Source organism: Lutra lutra, chromosome 9, assembly GCF_902655055.1.
Source record: "Lutra lutra chromosome 9, mLutLut1.2, whole genome shotgun sequence".
Taxonomy (NCBI): Eukaryota; Metazoa; Chordata; class Mammalia; order Carnivora; family Mustelidae; genus Lutra; species Lutra lutra.
In genome coordinates this window covers 71,419,319-71,440,650 of record NC_062286.1, presented here as the reverse complement: position 1 = coordinate 71,440,650, position 21,332 = coordinate 71,419,319, and the positions used below count along the sequence as shown (strand labels likewise).

General features: G+C 36.9%; 1 protein-coding gene across 28 annotated transcripts in view; it reads right to left on the bottom strand.

Annotated features, from left to right (window-relative positions):
* NRXN1 (neurexin 1) overlaps nt 1–21,332 on the bottom strand; it is a 1,204,011-nt gene that overhangs the window by 665,081 nt on the left and 517,598 nt on the right. For all 28 annotated transcript variants that reach the window (XM_047745932.1, XM_047745934.1, XM_047745950.1 and 25 more), the window contains one exon: nt 2,857–3,295. In XM_047745932.1, the coding sequence (XP_047601888.1) occupies nt 2,857–3,295 (439 nt within the window). The remainder of the gene's footprint in view (nt 1–2,856; nt 3,296–21,332) is intronic.

Below are 21,332 nucleotides of genomic sequence, written 5' to 3'. Positions count from 1 at the left end.
GTGGGGAGTCTGCTTCTCCCTCTCCCTCTGTTTTCTGCCCCCACTCCTAATCCCTCTCTCTCAAATAAATAAATAAAATCTTTTTTAAAAGTCCACTTAATCTAATCAGTTATGTTTTAAATTATTATGAAGACTGGGTGGTTCAGTTAAAGAGAAAATGCTTGACTCAACTCGGGTCATGACCTAAGGGTCGTGAGATCAATTTGTACATTGGTTTGAGTGTGGAGTCTGCTTGAGATTCTCTCCCTTGCCCTTTCCCTCGCTTGTGCTTATTATTTCTATGTCTCTCAATAAATAAAATAAATAAAAATAAATTTTTAGGAAATCTAACATCTATGTACACATACGTGAGAGTAATTTAAAAATTTAATTCTAGGGGCATTTTAAATCAAACTATATCATCCAGAAGTTAATATTCAAAGCATAAGTCCATGTTCCATTCTTTTTTTTTTTTTTAAGATTTTATTTATCTATTTGACAGATAGCGATCATAAGTAGGCAGAGAGGCAGGCAGAGAGAGATGGGGGGAAGCAGGCTCCCTGCTGAGCAGAGAGCCTGGATGCTGGGCTTAATCCTAGGACCCTGGGATCATGACCTGAGCCAGGCAGAGGCTTTAACCCACTGAGCCACCCAGGCGCCCCTCCATTCTTCTTTTTTAGACTTCTGTTTGGAAGTGCCTAAGTAGCCAATTGACTGCTAACTCTGGTACAAACAGGCTGGAGGAAGTGAAAAAGAAGTGCTCTATTGCTATATTTTTGTTTTCCCCTCAATGTACACTTCTCAGCTTAAATCAGAAAAAAAAGAGGAATCTATTTTCTAATGGATAATGAATAATGCAGCAGGCAAAAAAAATGTTGTCTACACTCAGTCATCTAAGATAACAGAACTGATAAAATTATAGATAGCACAGAATGGCAACTAATCTTCCCTGTGGAAGATTTCAGGGAAATGAAAGAACGGAGGGAGGGAGACCACAGTTTCCAGGAAGGGATGAATCTGAAATCGTCTCTGAGAGTCTGAGGACCAGAGCAATGAGGTTTTTTTTTTTTTTTTTAAAGATTTTATTTATTTATTTGACACAGAGAGAGAGAGAGAGAGAGAGAGAGATCACAAGTAGGCAGAGAGGCAGGCAGAGAGAGAGGGGGAAGCAGGCTCTCTGCTGAGCAGAGAGCCAGATGTGGGGCTTGACCTCAGGACCCTGAGATCATGACCTGAGCTGAAGGCAGAGGCTTAACCCACTGAGCCACCCAGGTGCCCCCAGAGCAATGGGTTCTGACCTTCCTTCAATTTTCTACCCTCACCACTGGCTCCCTCTAAATTCCCATTTGTTCCATTTTTCTATTTTGTTGGGCAAAAAGAAAAAAAAATGTAGGAAGTCAATCGCAATATTTTTGATTGATAAGCAGGAAAACAACGCATGACTAAAAGTTAAACAGGACACAGTTCTGCTGAGGGATGCTGGGAGGACACAAGTGACAAGGGGGTCTATGAAAGGAGCACTCACTTCAGGACTACAGAACGACTTTCCTAAAATAGGATGGTGATCACAGATGACTGGATCTGAAAGAGGCACTAAGTGTTCTCTGGTCTGCATTGATCATCAGCTGGAAAGCTTTGCAAAAATATAGAATCCTAGATCCCATTACTGTTGATACCCCTTAATCAAGTCTGGAGCCAGTCAATACTGGGTTCTTTCCAATATGTCTTATGAAGGAAGAAATTCAGACCCACAAAAGATGCCTTGGCCAACACTGATATTTAGTGGAAAATCCAGAGTGCATGGTATGGTATGTAAGTAAATAAGGAAGTTTAGGGAGGGAAGGAAGGAGAGTAGTTAGGTCTAAATTCAGCTGTCTTCTATTATAAGAAGCTAATTTTTATTTGTAAGTGAGAGTGTGGGAGCACAACATGAAGAAAGTAAAAAAGACATAGTATATAGTTATATACCTAAAATAAGTTGCTTCTCTCTTCCACTCTTTCTCCCTCTTTGTCTTCTTCTCTCTCTCATGTCCTTCATTTCTACAAATGCTATTTCCTCTGCCTGGGTAATCTTTGCCTCTACAAACCTAATGCTAGTCAATTCCTTAAGCCTCCTAATCCATTCTCAAATTTCAAAGTAAGTAAATATTATTTCTTCAGGCCTTGCCTACAATGTCCCCTCCTTTCCCCAATCACATGCATGTACACACATATACAACACAGGCGTACACACACACACACACACATCCCTAGGATAAAAAGCATAGCAAAAGGAAGAGGGAAGAATTCTTATTGGTTCAGTTCTAAACATCTTTCATTAGAAACGGAAGCTATTCGGAAGTCAACAGAGTTGTGCCCATGTTTGTGAAATCCTATGGCATTGATTAAAGTGTTTTTGATACCACAGATCCAACTTGTATAAAAATTAAACTAAGGATTAAAAATGAAACTAAGGATTTTCTATGTGGATTGTTGAATTTTCTTTTTTTCATATTTTGTATTTGCCACTCCAGGCACCTCCAAACATTCAATGATAGAAGCAATAATTGAGAATACAAGAACCCTGAATTTTGTCACTTGCAAATTCAAGATAAAAAGTTTTGCAAGATTTGGCACTTGATTATCCAATAAATGTTCATTTAAGAAGTGATTCCAGAAGCCATTTGAGCATTTGGAGTTTTTTATGCCCAACTATAATGATTAATTAGCTCCTTCTGATTTGTATATGATGTGAAACAGAAATAATAACAAAGAATTTCTTTTACCCTAAAGACAGAAATGCAGTAAATCTTCAGTATTTCTGGGTTTTATTTCCCTTGGTGAGGGATGAAAGGAGTGTTCCGGCAAGTAAAGAGTATAGAAAAAATGATAAATTACCTGACCGTCCATCTCTTTGGAAGTCCACATGATACCATTCTCCATCATTCACCTTCTTCTGTAGGGCTTTGATTTTTATTGTACCTGACCCCATGTCCAGGAGGAGGTAGAGATGGCCATCTAGCATCTCAATAGCAAAGAAATCAACCTTTATCATCTGAGGGTGTTTGGCGTCTTTTTGGTGTCTTGGTTTGCCATGGCTAAATAAAATGAGGCCATTTGGCTCTGTTGTGCGGAAATCAAATGATATGGAGCCCGTTTTCTTTGCATTCCATTTAGGCAAAGAGATGAAAGACTCTGGGGTTTCAAAGGTTATTGGGTCCAAAGTTGCAACATTCTCACATTTAAATGCCACCACTCCGTGGATCTTCATCTTAGGGTCTCCTTGCTTGGCAAGTCGAGATAATTCCAGTCTTACATCATTATTTTTATATACAACCTGTGGGCAGAGGATAGCAGTGAGAAATCAGGCCCATATTTTAATATTTAGAACTTGTCTTCAGTTCATGTGACTTGCAACACAAGTTTGCAACACAAGTAACACAATGTTTAGCGCATTTTGATATATAAGATAGCTTTTGCAGCCAAATAAAATTCAAGTATCAGCTCATTAAACAGTAACCATTACAACCTAATTTCACTCAAATAATGTCTGTACACATATCCACACTGGTTGTAGATGTCCCAAATAATTTGAATGTATCTGATTACCGTTTTCGTTATTTCAAGCATGTATAAACTCAAACTTATATATTTGCTTTTGTTGTGGTTATTATACTTTGTTTGTTAAATGTAAAGGTATTTTCATTTTCCCACTACTAAAGTATTTGAAATTAGATATTTTGTATAACAGTTCCCTAAAATATAGGATCTGGTCTATGGTCTATATAGCCACAATGGGTATAAACTTTGTAAGATAATCACAGGTTGAGATAGAAAACATCCAGAATTTTCTCAGAAAAATCATAAAATACAACTAAAATGCAGAAGCTCTCTTTTCCCCATGGCCTACATTAACAACTGTTTGAGTAATGATGGGTAACTGTGGAACAATGTTGGCTCTAAATCCATTCAACCTGTATTACTTGTGTTCCATTTTACTTTAAAGTATACAAATGAGGAACAAAGTTTGTCCCGTACTCTCATTTCCCAAGGCACTTCATCCAAAGTGGCTAGGTGGTTCTGACTGCTTGTTCATAATCCTATGGCTTTTTGGACTCCAAACAGCACACTGGACAAATCCACTGGCAGGGCTCCCAATATTGTGTATCTGCTATCACATCACCTTAAAAAACTTGAAGCCATTCTGACATAAAGATAAAGAGAGATCCATACCCTGCCTCTATAAAATGCCTACCATGCATAGTTACATTTCCAAAATACATATTTCATACTGACTTAAGAATAAATTAGCTATCTATGTCCAGAGAACTATCTAAAATATTTTAAGAAGTCATTCAAAGTTCATAGCAGCCAACCCTGAGAGGTTCGAAATTCATTTATATTTATACAATAGGGGGAAAAAAAGACAGCCTGTGTCTGATTAGTGCTATAAAGTACTATAAAGTTAACTGGTCAATACAGCAAACCTATGGCAAAACCTAACTAAGCCGACAGCATAGCTAATAAATTTCATGATATGACTTGTTAATGAATACTGTTATTGTTCATGATTAAGAGTGTAGGCTCTAGTATAAGACTTTCTGAGTTCAAATTCTAGTGCTAGCATTGCCTAAATGCATGATCTCTCCAAGCCTTATTTTTTTTTCCCTTTTAGGGAGATAACACCTTACAGGATGGTTGTAATTATTAAAGAAAATGAATGTAAGTGAGAGAATCTACATAAAGGCAATCAATCCAATGCCAGGCACATCGTGAGATTTTCAATAAATACCAACTACATCAAACTACATGATAATAAATATCATCTCTTCATCATCTGGTAGAGACAGAAATAATGTAAACTAATTCATTTTAAGGAGATGCTTAGAAATTAAGCACACACATATAATTGGTATTTTATAGCTGATTTCCTTTTCACTATAGTCCTGGTGTTTCAGTTTACCTTTATCTCGAAGGGAGGATTATTATAAAGAATACCATATCCATTATTCTTTGAGCAAATATGTATAATGGTTTAATAAGCAAATACTGACAACAAAAGAAAAGAAAGTGAACATAGGCAATAACAAAAGGGAATTAGATTAATTCTTAAGTATACTTTCTTGAAGAGTGAAAGAGCTACTAAGTCTTGGGAAAATTGATTTAGGATTGTCTTTCTTTGAGGATCTTTAGAAGTGGAGAAAATGGTTTCCGTGGATGAGTTTCCAAGTTTTATAACCTCTCACCATGACTTTCAAGCTAACCAAACCTCTGTTTTTTTGTTTTTGTTTTTTTTTTTCACTTTCCCTGGTGATTTATACTTCCTTATTTGGAGATTCCCTTGACAAAAATATTGATCAGGAATAAGGATAGTATTCTCTGACCCAATTGATGCAGATGATAATGCTGGCCTATGCTAACACATTGCCCATGAAATAGAAGCATCACAATAATCAGGTGTTTCTGACATGAGTGAGTATGTAGAAGGTTGGGTATATTGCCTCATGAGTCCAATACCAGCTACAAAAAAGTTGAGGGATATGGGGTTAGGGTAATTCTAGGTAAAGATTTCAGCGAGTGATTTATCATCTCATGAGTAAGTTGGAGCCCTGGCGAAAAGGAGGTTCAAGAAAATGGAGAACAAAAGTAGGGATTCCTTTGATCAGATAACTTAGGTTTAGCCAGGCACACACACACTGCCTCCATGCCTGTCCCCACCCCTGGAATTTAAAAAAAAAAGAAGTCTCCACCAGAATTTATGCTTTGTTCAGATAGGGTTCTTGCTCACTATAGTCAACCATCAAGATCAGTGTCTGGCACAAAGCAGACACTCAGTAAATATTTGCTGAGAATTGAATAAAATTCTTTATTCCCTTTTTTTTTTTTAACCTAGTCTCAGATTATAGACATTAAGAATATTTACAAATGTAGTTATGTAAAGCAGAATGTCATATTGCGACTAATCTCACAAACCGGCTACAATTTTTAGTTTATTTCTTCAGAAAAATGTGGGAACTGCTGTGCGTATTCAGTTATAAACGGCAAGATGGCTGGTGTATTGGAAAACTTTACCTGCAAACTCATATTGGGGGGTTTAAATTACTTTTAGAATGAAAAACACCTGAGTTAAAATTCTCCAGAGGTAGAAGCATTTTCCTAGAACTATCCTGAGGAGAAGTGTGATGTACTATTTTTCCTTCTCATTTTGTATTCTTTGAAAGGCAACTCCAGAAGACAGAAAAGCAATTTTGGATAGGCAGGCTGATAGCTCTTAAAACTACACTACTACTTCATCTGACCCAGATTTCATAATCACCCTACTTTTCCAAAGTTAGACGTACTCTTCAAATGACCTGAATATAGTTCAATTATAATAATAAGTAGACAGCAAGAACTCCAAATCTTTTAAAAATTCACATGTAAGCTATTTTTTGCTTCTTTCTGAGATAATATGATTCTGAATCATTTATGATTATTCATGTAACTTTTTTTAAAAGATTTTATTTATTTACTTTACAGAGTGAGAGAGATCACAAGTAGGTAGAGAGAGAGGGGAAGCAGGCTCCCTGCTGAGCAGAGAGCCAGATGTGGGACTTGATCCCAGGACCCTTGGATCATGACCTGAGCCGAAGGCAAAGGCTTAACCCACTGAGCCACTCAGGTGCCCTCATGTATCTTTTTTATTTATGTCAAAAGTTGTAATTTATTCAAGAGTTTCAACTTTCAAAAATATCCATATACTTTACAATTAGTGATAGTATCATTGCATACTCATTTGGGTCTGTTCATAAAATTAAGATTTTGAGGGGCGCCTGGGTGGCTCAGTGGGTTAAGCCGCTGCCTTCGGCTCAGGTCATGATCTCAGGGTCCTGGGATCGAGTCCCGCATCGGGTTCTCTGCTCGGCAGAGATCCTGCTTCCCTCTCTCTCTCTCTGCCTGCCTCTCCATCTACTTGTGATCTCTCTCTCAAATAAATAAATAAAATCTTTAAAAAAAAATTAAGATTTTGAGGGGATATTGATTTTTCCTTTTTTTTTTTTTAAGAGTAATTCACAATGTTGAATTTCACTTCTCTGCTTCATGGGCTTAAATCATAAATCCCAAAGGGATAAAAACATGAAAGAGACAAGGTGTTTTCGTTTTTTGTCATCTATAATTCTTTTTAAATATCCCTGACACTGAAATGTGCAAGAACAGGAGCAACATGTCTGTATTTTTATATTACTAGGCTTGAAATTTGAGGTAGATAGTCACTGAGTATTTTACTGGATCTTCATATTAGTCCTAAAAGGCAAGGGAAATAAACAGGTGGAAAAAAAATAAGTTTGAGAGTATAGACATAGCTTAATCACAAAGCTCTTCTCTAAGTCAACTCGCTTAAACTCTCTACTTCTCAGTGGCTTAATTTCTAATATATATATATATATATATATATATATATATATATATACACACATATATATATATATATGGAAAACCAGGTCCTATCTATCACTCCTTGAGCTTTCTCCCCCTTATTCTATGTGATTTGGGACAAAGGTAAAATACGTCCTTTGAACATCTTTTATAAAAAGATGTTCTTCTCTATCGTCTGGCTTTTTCCAGTTGTGGTTTTGATGTCAGGATATTGCTCTCTATTCTGAGATATAGTGAAACACTAATCCGTTCAGTAAAGAGAATGTTCACTACATCTTTAGGTACACAGACATACATCAAGGATTCTGTCTATCTAAGGTTTGTACAGATGGTACTGAAGAACTGGTGGCTGAGAGATAAAGCCCTTTCCACAGGAAGTGGGAGTGTGTGAAACACACGCATCAGTAGAAAGCATTTGCTACTCAAATAATGACTTTTTTGTTGTTATAAATAAATGTTTCAGCTTAGAAATCTTCATGAGGCTCTTGAATTCATTAACATGCATTGATCAAGGCTTTTCATATCTTAACCGGGAGAGTACACATGTGAAGTCAAATAGTGATGCAGGGATCCAGGCTTAACCATGACCTCCCTGTGATCATGAATGGCTTATTGTAATCTGAGTCTTGGTTCTCTTCCATTCTTGGGAATAATAATAAGTAAGGGCTAAGAATCTGGCTCTAGAGATTTCAAAGAGAATTGCAGCTCACCCACTCGCAGTCCTGTGACGTCGTGCAAGTCCTTCAACCTCACAGAGGCTCATTTTATCTGTACAATGGAGTAATCCTATCTACCACATTAGGGGTATTGTCAATAATAAATTATATTTCAGTGGAAGTGCTAACAACAGGGCCTGGCACAGAGGAAGGGCCCAGGTGAATATCAGCTGTTCTCCTTAGTGTTATCATAAGTAACAATATTATTATTCTGGGAGCGAATGAATGGACTTGTAACAAAGGTAACAGTTAACATGGTACAAAGTAGATGGCTGCTCAGTGTTTTACAGTAATTAACAGGGCTGCAGCCAGCAGGATCAGAGAGATCAAAGCTGATAGGGGCTTCTTTTTGTATCCTGGCATGTATTTTGCAGTTTGCAGCCTTTCTCTACAGCTGAGGGTTCCTAACCAGAACAAATACATAGGAAGCTAGCCAGCCTGGGGCTTTTACTTTCATTCACGAGAGAACTTCCATGGCATCAGACATCAACCAAACCAGCACTACCAGTGCAACAAGAATCAGCTAAGATTTCTTGAGTGTTTATTTTCTGTCAGACCCCATTAAAAGAAATTTATATGTTTTATGTGTTTGCTCCTTGTAAACATCCTAGCAGATAGAAAACATTATCCTCCTTTATCAGCAAATATGTTGAGGCACAGAGCTCGCTGAATGCTTCCTATTCCGAACATGTCAAATACTGTGAATGGCTAATGATGATAACTTCAAACTTCATTTGTCTCAGGAAATTTCACTTATAGTTTTCGTTTAGAGTATCATTTATACTTTCTGATAGCAGTGACTAAGCAAAAGATTCACAAACAGATATTTGTCACTGTGCAAAAGGATGATCTTGCTCTGGGTTACATATCTTTCCTTCTAATTGTCCTACTAAAATACCTCTAAATGAATCAAATATCGTAACAGAGCAGGAGAGTGTTTTGCTGTACTTTATTGATTAAAATGCCTTGTCAGGGGCTCCTGGGTGGCTCAGTCAGTTATGTGTCTGCCTTCCGTGCAGGTCATGATTCCAGGGTCTTAGGATGGAGCCCCACATCAGGCTCCCTGCTCAGTGGGGAGCCTTCTTCTCTCTCTCCTTCTGCCACTCTCCCTGCTTGTACTCTCTCCTTCTTTAATAAATAAATAAAATAAAAATCTTTAAAAGAAAGTCTCTTCAAATCCAATTTAAGTAATGGGGCTATTTCTGTTTACAGAACTATAGTGTAGTTTTTCAACAGGCATGTCTTCTGAAAATATATAATATTAGGATATATATAAAATAAAATATTAGAATTAAAATGTTAGGATAAACCAGTATAATTTCTCATGAATATTTGTTATTGGTGTATTATCTGTAATGTGTAAACTATATACATTATACATTACCTAATATAAATGTATTTATATATAATAGGTGAAACCTGCTAAAATCAATGTCCAGAAAAATTTTACATATATATTAGAATATATAATACATCTCTAGATGGAGAAGCAGATAACACATATGCATATACACCATATATACACCAAAATACAAATATACATACACTAACAACATTTAATAATTTCAGAAATTAGATGCTCTTGGTTAAAACACACAGATGGTCTTACTCATTTGGAATAAAAAATGTCTTGGCCTAAAAACAAATATCAGCACTTACAAGCTTGGCTCACTCCAAAGAAAGAGCTAAACCAAAAAGAGAAAAAAGAAAAAGATAAAAGGATTCCTTTATTATTAGAAAAGGTAGAAAATTAAATAGATTTTCTCCAGTGTTCCTGCCACCATGAAAAGACAATTATAAGAGTAGAGTAGAGGCCAAGGGGTCACTTAAAAAAAAAAAAATCATTGCACTCATTATTGCCCTATCTTCCACCCAAGGTCAAGTTGTCAATGCTATTCACTTTCTTATACTGAGAGCTTAGCACAGAATGTGCTTATAATAAAAAGGTGAAAAAAAGTTCATTGAACTTAACTGAAGGACTGACAGGATTTTAGCTCTCCTGAGAACGTCACACCACAGAATTTTTCATTTATGCTTTGAATATGCCCACTTGAGGCAAACGTGTGTCCAGCTGCTGGGATTCATAGGCTGGGTGTGAGTCAGAGAAGGGGAGGCCGATAGGAAATGCACAAGCCCTGTTCAAAGTAGCCCGGTGCCACTGTAAAAACAATACCTAGCATTCAGAAAATCTGGTTTGAAAGACAGTTACATAAGGAATTTTGAAAGGTAAGAAGGTTGGTTTTTTGGGGGGTGGGGTGGGAAACAGCAGAGTTTGTGTTTCTTTTTTTTCCCCATAATCTGATACTATTCAGAGATTATGTACAGATAAAATTTTCAACTAAATTGCAACCTTCCCCATTAATTAATAAATAAATAAACTAATTAGGAAATGTAAAAACAGACTACAAAAAAATCATTTCTCAGTAAAGGCATATGACTTATTAATTTCAAACCCCAAAATTAGGTTGAAATTTGGAAAGGACCCAAAATGACAATGTTTTTAAAGCAATGTAGAGAAAGAAATCTTTTTGCTTTCTTCCAATTAAACATGATCAACTACATCTTATCCATGAAAAGAAGGAAAAACAAAAGAAAACACCCTCTCGCTTTGCCCTTCCTTCATTCCACCATCAGTGAAGGGCCTAAAGTTATCTAGACAACCTTGGTGCCATCTGTACAAGTCAGCCGTGGGAGCAAATAGGCTGTGTTGTCCCGGGGCTAACAGCTCAATTTAATGAAGCTTTCAGTGGCATCTGGGTGTGTGAAGATTTGAGTTCCACCCCATAAGAATGTCTATTTCTCTCAAATTGAAGATTCAGTAATTCAGTAATGCCCTTGTGGGGGGGGGATTGGAAAAATGAACCTATTTCAGTAACATGAGATTTGAGATGTCCATTTTTAAAAAGTAAAAAGCTGAAAACTAGATCAATTCTTCTGTTTTCAGATGAGGAAACGGAGGCTCAGATAAGCGAAGGGGCAGTCTCAGTTGGTATGAAGCTCTGCTCATGAGCAAGTATTGAGGAATTCGGTGTTCTGTTCTTTTTTGACTCTGTCCAAAAACAAACAAATGGAATGATGAACCAATGAGCCATCTCTAGCACAGGCACAGCACAGGAGAGGCCCTAGAGCAATTACAAATGAAGAGCAGCCGTCTTTTCAGCAACATGGCAGAAAAGGAACCGTAACTGATATAAAGGCAATTCTATCTTTAAAATTGTGATAGCTTCACAATAAGCTGACATTCGTATATAAAAATAAAATTCCTAAGGGGGAAAATCTCGCAGTTATTTCCCCCACTAATGGCACTGACAAAGACACTGGAAAAGTTAACTAGAAACAATAAACTTGCAATGTTTACTGCTATATTGCACCTAAGTGATGAAGATATTTTCAGCTTCAGTCTTTCATGATCTTGCACAATGTGACACACCATAAATTAGGGTTTAAACTTCTATTCCAAGCTGGCAGATGCTGCTAATAAGGACAATGCATGTCTGCTTTATCCCAAAAGTTTTAAAACCCTCTACCAGTCCCAATGAGGGACAAGAGGTCGCTTAATTATTCTTTTTTTTTTTTTTTTTTTTTTTTAAGGAAACCTATACCACCATGAAATAAGAATGGTTATCTTTGAACTGATCATAACAAAATAGTGGCATCAAATGTTATGTCTGATTTAACCAATTCATGTTCTTTTGTACTCCCAGACTCATGAGCTCAGTAAAGCTTCCCCATCAACTAATTTTACATTTTTCTAAAGCCCTTCACTATTAGTATATATAATACCATCTAGTATGTGGACGTCCAGAGTATGCATGGATGTATGAATATATACAAAATACCATACACTATATAGTCGATCTTTCTTCATTGATTTACCATGACTTGCTGTATGTCATTTGGATATGCCAAAGTTTTACCATTTCATTCTACTATCACTTTTTGATTGTGCTCATCACTCTTTAGCTTAGAAAGTCCTCCCCCAAGAGAGATTTGACAAACATATCGTTATGTACAATATTTATTACTTAACTTTATAGATGTTTCTGTGTGTGTATGTAACTTTATAATCTTTTTGAAAATATTTTATTTTTCTTTGAGAATGAAAATCCAAATTGAGTCCTCTGCCCAGATACTTATTTGAGCCAGCACATTTTTTGAATAATTTCTTTTTTCTACTGATTTGTAAAGGCTACCACATTTTTTTTTATTTTTAAATTTTTATTTTTTTTTCAGCATAACAGTATTCATTATTTTTGCACCACACCCAGTGCTCCATGCAATCCGTGCCCTCTACAATACCCACCACCTGGTGCCCCCAACCTCCCACCCCCCACCCCTTCAAAATTCTCAGATCGTTTTTCAGAGTCCATAGTCTCTCATGGTTCACCTCCCCTTCCAATTTCCCTCAACTCCCTTCTCCTCTCCATCTCCCCTTGTCCTCCATGCTATTTGTTATGCTCCACAAATAAGTGAAACCATATGATAATTGACTCTCTCTGCTTGACTTATTTCACTCAGCATAATCTCTTCCAGTCCCATCCATGTTGCTACAAAACTTGGGTATTCATCCTTTCTTTCTTTCTTTCTTTTTTTTTTTACAGCTTTATAAACATATATTTTTAAGGCTACCACATTTTAAAATTCTTCCATATACTGTATAAGTTTCTGTTTCTGAGTATTCTATTGTTTTCTCCCTTTCTTTCATCCAGTTCCACTTCATTTAATTATCTTATCTCTATAATGTGTTCCAAGATATGTTAAGTCTCTCCTACTAAGCTATTTACATTAATTATTCTAATAATGTTTATACTTTGCATCATATGATTTTGTTTTCTGCATAAATAAGATAAATATATATAATGGAATTATTCTAGTTGCTCTGATTTAACTTTCCAAAATGTAGACAACTAAAGTTGGTGGCAAATTATTCATTCAAACTCACTTAAAGAGATTTTTTTTTTTTAATTTTTTTTTTTTTTTAGAGAGAGAGGGAGTCTGTGCACATGTGCAAGCCAGGGAGAGGGGGAATGGGCAGAGGGAGAGATGAGAACCTCAAGTATGCTCCACAGCCAGCAGAGAGCTCAACATGGGGCTTGATCTTAGACCCTGAGACCATGACCTGAGCTGAAATCAAGAGTCAGACGCTTTAACAGACTGAGCCACCCAAGCACCCTAAAGAGACTTTTGAATAGCTAAAGGAAATTATACCTTGCTTAGAATTACATTCCTATTATTATAATTATTTGTAAAACTATCATCCATAAGTGATTATATGATTTTGACCTTAACACATCTGGCCTCATGCCAGAAAATTGTATTATTTTTTTACTTGGAGAATAGCGACACAACTACAGAGAAAAATAAATTTAGGGGAAAAATGAATTTATAAGCACACCAATTCTGTTTCAATAATCACAAGGCCGGTAGAGTTCCTTGCAGTAAAATGCTAGGAGTGGGAGGCCAGTCCATTGGAGAGATCCGGAGGACAGGCTGAATGACTCTTAGGGCAGGGGAGAGTCTAGCACACTCCCCTTTACTCTGGCTGTCCTCAAGAGGCTAGGCTGCTTGCCTGAGGACACACAGCTCGTGTCTGGCTACTCAGCGGTGGACAACACAGAATCTAAATGTCTTTTTTCCAGACCTGGGAATAGACTTGTTTGTTTTCTTTGCATGGGATGATAATTAAGTTTCCTTCAGCAGTAAAAGCCTGACAACTCTATTAAGTCCTGTTGACTTGAGATTTCAAGATCAGATTATCAAATTTGTGATTACTCACACTGTATCAATCCCCTCTCTTGCCTTGGCTGCCAGCCATTTCTTCTTGACCACCCCCCTACCTGAGCACCCACAAAGGAAACAGGGAAGCTGATCTTTAAGACTAATGGGGCTAATGCTGCTGTTTTTTCCATCCACAATGAAGTTATTTTACAAACTAGAAGTTGTATGTAAATGTGGCCCATAATTTTAATATTATCTGAAGGCAATGCATTGTATGATACATAAATGTAGATACAGAAATGAATATAGATTCAAATAGACTGAGGTTTGAGTTCCTGCTCTGCTACTTAACTACAGTGTCTTGGGAAAATTCCTGAGTTTCTCTGAAGTAGTTTCCCCTTTTTCAAATCAAGTTAACACTTATTTTGTAGTATTATTTAAGCACATACCGTGCTAAGTGCTTGCTCTTGGGCACTGAGTAAAGAATAGCCATTACTATTACTATTATGATCTTAAATGTATAAGAGAGGAATGCTGGTCATTTAAATAAATAAGTGGCTTCTCTAAAAAGTAAAGAAGCATGCTTTGCAGTAATTACTCACCATCCAATCTCCATGTTTACATGATTACTTCCTAAATTTCAATACTAGATTCCTTATCTCCCATGGACTTTACATCATGAAAGATTTTGTCTCCTAAACAAAAGGTATTCATTAAGGAATACTTTCTTTGTAATCTTAAATTTATCAAAGGCATAATGAGATTGCCTCTATAATCACACTGAGTTGGTAGAACTCCAGCCTGATGCCAATAGCTGTTTTACTTAGATTATGCTAAGAGTGGGTAAGTATGTAGCCCTGCCTAGATTTGATAAAATACTGAGATTTATGAAATACATAACTTCTTCATTTCTACTTTTGAGGACCCTAAAAAAGTATAGAGACTCTAGGTTGTGAACTGTTATTTTTCAATTATGGCTGCTCAGCTCTGAGATATTTCTTCTTAATGCATTCTTTAATTATTTCCTTTGGAAGGTCCCTAGTGCTTCAAATGTCAGATGGGTTGAGCCTTTTGCCAAGGGTTGCTTAGTTAACTGTTTATTTAATGAATGGGGTTTTATGTGCTGCTGAATTTCTCATGGCACACGTTAGGAAATTCTTGGCAGAATTTAAATTGGAGAACTGAGAAACATATTGGCTCTACGGAAGCTCAATCAGCTCCCAGGCAGGAGCAGGGCCTCTGCCAAGGAAAATACACTAAAATAAAAAATGCCAACACCAAACTCGCACACAATGCAAGGAAAACTGACTTTGGTGTCTAGGATAAAATGAATGCTGGATTCAAGTATCTCAGGTGGCCTATGAACAGAAGTGAGGAAAATGCTTCCCAGTTTCGGGAGAGAAACAGAAAAGAGATCCCTTTGCTTTGGAGGATGACAATGGGCTTGGGATACTCAATTAGCTGCTAAGAGAAATAAAACGGAATCTTATGTAATTTCTCACACGGCTCTTCCTTAAGGAGATGAATCTAAACCTATCTTTATGTTATCGAAAGACATAATCATTCATTTTACCTAAGAAATAATAATTGCCAAAAAAAAGAATAAATGCATTTTTCTAAAAAAAAAAAAAAAAAAAGCTGCAGCAGCATGACTGAACATCTAAGAACAAACATCCAGATGGCTATATTTTAAAATGATTTGGCCAAGAACCTAGATATTGTATAAGCATCAATTATCAGGTATGTTTTCTTTAATGATGGGGGGAAGAGGGGAAAAAAAAAGGCTCTAAAATGTTATACAGGCTCTGAAAAGTACCTAATCCACTAAAATATTATTTATTTATTTATTATTATAATTATTATTTTTATTTAGTAGTACTAGAAAATGAGGAGGGAATCAGAGATTTTAAAAAACTAAACACAAGTTTGAGAAAATAAGGATGAGAATGTATTTTTCAGTAATGTAAGATGGAAAGCACTAACTAGTCTGTTTGCCGTTGCTATATGAATCCAGTCTTGTGCAGAAGAAAGGCCTGTTGCAGTCATCTTCTCCTGGGTATCACTGTCATCAGCTCCTTCTTTCAATTGTATGAACCCTGCCAGCCCATATCCCAACCCCATTCCTTCTCTGGAAGAGCAATTTCCTGAGTTAGCCTAAGCTCGCTCTCTCTCTACTGATTTACTGGAGGCTCCCTACATCTTGGGTGATCAGAGGCCTGGCTAGCTCTTTGGGTTCCTGTCTGTTTGGTGCCATTTTCTCACATTATTCAAAAATTAAGAGGGCTGGGCTCATCAGCATGTAAATGCTAATCTGATGCTAGGTTGGCCACCTCTCAGGTAGCTAAATGGACACATGTGTTCTCTTCTTCAGGCCTAATTGCTTGGCTGTCATCTATCCTGGCTCAGGACTGTACCACTCCCCCAGCAGACAGTTCACTGGGTTTGACCATCTATACCCACTTGTTACTAATTGACCTTGATTAGCTATCATGTTCCTTGATATATATTAATAGGAATTATAATAGCACCAATAACCAATCATTAAGCACCTTCTATGTGTCCCATGCATGTTTAGCTCCATTACATAGACTCTTATTTCTAATAGTTTTTATCTCCATACCAAGGTTCAGAGAATTTACGTATTTGTCCAAATCACATAACTACTAGATGACAGAACAGTAATTCAACTCAACATTTATCTGATTAGATTACAAACTCATAGATGTGGTTTGTAGTTCATGTTCCTAATCATGTCATGGGATATTGGCTGAATTCCCGTTTATTTAGCCAGCACGGATCCTGGCATATTTTCTCAACCTCGTCATCAATAAGTAAGAGGATATTTATTCCCTTCCTATTCTTCTATGATCTGGCTCCTTTGCCTAGGTGGGATTCTCTTAACACTACTGGTTTAAAAAAAAAAAATCCTCTTTGGTTCCATACTATTCTTTTCATCTCTTGATTTCAGGATAACATTCCCATGGCTCTCCTAGGATACCCTGATTTGGTGTCACACTCTGTGCTCATTTCACTCTGAAGACAAAATTACCTGACCATGTTATCAAGTGAATGCAAAACTTGTTTTAACTTTGAAGAATTCCTTAAACTAAGGGTTTCTAAGTTAGCTTCTAAGTGGAAAACAAAAATGAGATTTAGCATGAACAGGAATGACATTTTAAGGGTCAATTTCCAGGGTCTAGATTTAGCTTTGGCTGCCACAGACCCCCTGAGTCAGCATAGATTTGAGACTTTTTTTCCCCCATGATAATAGGTGAAGTCCGGTAAAGCAGGACCAGGACTAGGATAAAATGGGTGAAGTGAGTGAGGTACTCACTTGGGGGGAGGGGTAAGTACTAAAAATTCAGTAATCAAGAAAAATAATATTTCAATGCAATTTTTAAAATCAATGCCAAAAAATCCTATGGTGAATGAAATATGAAATATCAAAACTTTAAATAAAATAGAATCAGTATTACTGATTATTCCTTTTGCCTCAGGCTCCAATATGGTCTGGTACAGCACCGCAATATAGTATTTTTGTAGGATTAAGGAGCCTGAATTTGTTGAAAATCTATTTGTTAGAACAAGTACTAGTAACTAGAAGTATTTGGGGCTAGGGATGGGGAAGGATAGCCATCACCAGAGATCATTAAAATTAGATCTATTAATTTTTATTAATTAATTAATTAATTAAGTTAATTAATTAATTAATTAATACTATTAATTTTTAAGGTGTACTAGTCATTAGTAAAACCACTTTTACCCAAACAATAATGATAGCAAACAGCTATAGAGTGCTTAGTTAGACTTAGACTCTGTCCTCAGGGTAACCTGCCAAGGTAGAACAAGAAGCCCAGGGGCACATTCCTTAGACTACAATGTCTATGGAGCTGTGCACAGTGACTCTGGCAAAGCTGCAGTACCCATTCTACAGATAAGCAAACTGACGCATACAGTAAGTGGCAGGACCAATTTTCAAACCTGGGCAGTCTGAATCCAGGGTCCTTGCTCTTAACAGCATTATAAAAACAAGCCAAGCCCCTCAAAGACCAAATAATCTTGCTTATGTCAACCTCAATCCTTCTTCCTCCACAATCTTACATGGCAGTTAACTTTCATAATAATCATGAACCCAAAAATACAGATGGTGGGGGGATGAACTTTTACAGACACTTGTCAAAATTTCAAGTATATATATATATACATATATATATGTATATATATATACACACACACACAAACCTATATCAAATTCAATGACTTGTCATTGAAATCACCTTGAGAGTCAATCATATTGACTTGAGAACTACAATAGATCTCCGTCATCCCCCATCAATCTACAGGTTAACTATACACACTCAACTACCCACTCAAGATATTTTTACAAAATTGTGATGAATAACTAAAATTTAATTCAATAGCTCACAGGCACTAAAAGTCCAATAAAATCCATTCCCCTAGCCTCTGCCACTGCTGATAAACTAACTCCTACAGGTACACAGTTAGAGATCTTACAGTAAAGAATTATCAAAGTGAAATATAATAATTATATATATATATATTTCATCCCCATGTTCAACAGCACTATAATTATATGATGTTACTAGAGCACTGTAAAGGATTACAAACAAAAATATAAATAATCCAGAATAAAGCCTTTATATCATGACTAATACATGGGTCTTTTTCAGTAATCACTATCACCAATTCATGCTGTTCATATATGTGGATTTCTGATTATCTGGTTTACTAGTAAATGAAGCAAAAAACAAAACTTCAACAGCACTACTGTAGAATATCTACTATTTTTTTAAAGATTTTTTTTAATGTATTTATGACAGAGAGAGAGATCACAAATAGAGACGCAGATAGAGAGGCGGGGGTTGGGGGGAAGCAGGCTCCCTACTGAGCAGAGAATCTGATGCTGGGCTCGATCCCAGGACCCTGAGATCATGACCTGAGCTAAAGGCAGAGGCTTAACCCACTAAGCCACCCAGGTGCCCCTAGAATATCTACTATTGATGTATTTTTAGGCCTATAATAAACCAGTATCAGAGTAGAATAATCTTTGAGGAGCAAAAAAATGTAAGCTTGGTTCTTGGGAAAATGTTATTCCAGAGAGGAAAAAGGGTTAGGACATGGGCTGGCAGCAGAGTATTAAGAGGAAGACTCAAAAGCAGAAAAACCCAGGAGAAGTAGAAGGTAAAATGCCTTTCTTCCACACAAAAATCTGGGTGTTTCTAGAGTACTGGTAAGTAGGTTGGTGCTATTCATCATACATTGTTAACTGAGATTTAGAATTCCATTTGAAATTAACTTCTTGTAAATCCAATTGTCTTTGGTTCCTTCTTCCTCATGTTAAGGTGTCACTGAAGAAAAACCTTACTTTTACTGGATTCAGGGGTGTTTTCATTCATAGATCCCTTATTCGTGTACCCTCACTATGAGATGTTATTTGAGTTTTTTGCTCTGCTCCGTGGTTGACTTGCAGAAAGCAACAACAAGCCCTGGCGGCTGGGCTATACATGCGATCCACAGGTCATGAAAAAGAAACAGATACAAATGTGGGTAGATTAAAGTAAACTCATCCAAACCAGAAGAAAAACCACTAATGGGAATGCAGGACCAGAGATGGGAGGCTCAGAAGTATTCTTTTTATATATCATTATTATTGTATACCTATTTTATGACAAATTTATGATACAACACTTTTCATGATGTTCATACAATGCTGACTCTTACTAAATAAAGACTCAAAGTGCTCCTAAGGACCCTGGAAATGGTTTTATTTTGAAATCAAAGTGTTTTCTATAGCCCGGTCACCTTTCTTTCTGAATCAGAAAGAAGTGTGTATTCTAAGATCACACTTCATGGTAGGAAGATGTAAATCTCTCCATATTTGCTGAATACTGATGGAAAAACATTGGTAATGATAATGATAATAATGTTAATTGTTTTTCCTGGCATTTTTTCCTAAATGAGGGCACTAGTGGTAATACTTTTTATCTTGTGATACATACCAGCAAGCAAACAAAAAGTTAAGGGAGGTGGGGATAAAAGAAGGGGTTTGGTCAGTCACTCATCAATTATAATGTGCACCCATTTTTGACCAGGTCGCAAAAAATGACTTATCAAATAAAGATTCTCTCCTTTGAGAAGCAGGTCTACGTTTAAATCCAAAATTACAATGTCTACACTGGAGCAATATATAAATGTCTGCTGGTCATAGCTTTAGCTATAAACCCTAGGATCTGTTTCGTAAAGAATCTAGTTGACACCGGGAAGCCTCTAAAGGAGATAACAAGTTTAAATCACCACAATATAAAATGTTTCCCAGAGTGATACTGAAGAGAAGCACAACTCTAATAGCTGATTACTTCGAAAAGGTAAATTATAAATACCATTGAGAAGATTAGGTTTGCACAGGGAAGGAAACCCAATCAATAAATTAGAAATTTGGAGAAAACTGTATTAAGTCTTCCAGGTCATGAGAGGGCCAAGAAAGAAGTGCCCCATAAATTCTTAGATTCAATGGAGATAAAATTTGTTAGAGATTAAGCCTGCATAGTTTTATCCTTTGTAATCTTAACTCCTAACTGTCCCAGTGTATTTTTGTCTAAAGTAATATCTTTTCTTGTTTTCTCTTGATTCCTTGACCCACTAAGTTTATGGCTGCACACATTTGAGAAATGTGCCGTCCTGTTCAGTTTTGAGTCTGATAACTTTTTTTAAAGTCTGCAATGAGGTCATAAAATGAGCATTTATATTTTTGTGAGTTTGTTTGTAAAAGCTACAATTTTCGAGAGGAAAATCAAAATCTAAAAGGATTTGATCTTTCAGATCTTAGAGCACTTTAACATTTCACTACAGAGTAGGAGGTGAACCACTGAGCAAACCACAAAGCACAAATAACTTCCTGCCACACAGGAAGGAACAAAGACCATTCAGATGCTTGGAGAGAGAAGCTTAGAAAGAGGGGAAAATAAGGGGGACCTGGGTGGTTCAGTGGGTTAAGCCTCTGCCTTCAGCTCAGGTCATGATCTCAGGGTCCTGGGATCCAGCTGCACATCGGGCTCTCTGCTCAGTGGGGAGCCTGCTTCCCGCACCCCCTGCCCCTTCCTCTCTGCCTACTTGTGATCTCTGTCTGCCAAATAAATAAATAAAATCTAAAAAAAAAAAAAAAAAAAAAAAAAGAGAGGGGAAAATAAATGAAAAAGGAGGCAGACAGATAGTCTTGTCTCATTACTGGACTTGAACCTTAAGAAGATCAAACAGCCAAATATGACTGGAGAACTCAGAAGATATTGGTGCTGCAGCCGTACTCCTCTGGGGAAACCGAATCCCCTATTTCAAGCCTGGTGCTCTACTTCACCAACACCAGGAAAAGAGAGGGCAAGGGCAGAGAGAGATATACTAGAGAAGTCCCAAACACCCCTGGAGATTGTAGAGAAGTTCTTGAGATCTCCAGGTGGACCTAGAGACAGTAAGAGAACCAAGAGTCCAGAAAAGCCCTGGAGACCAGAC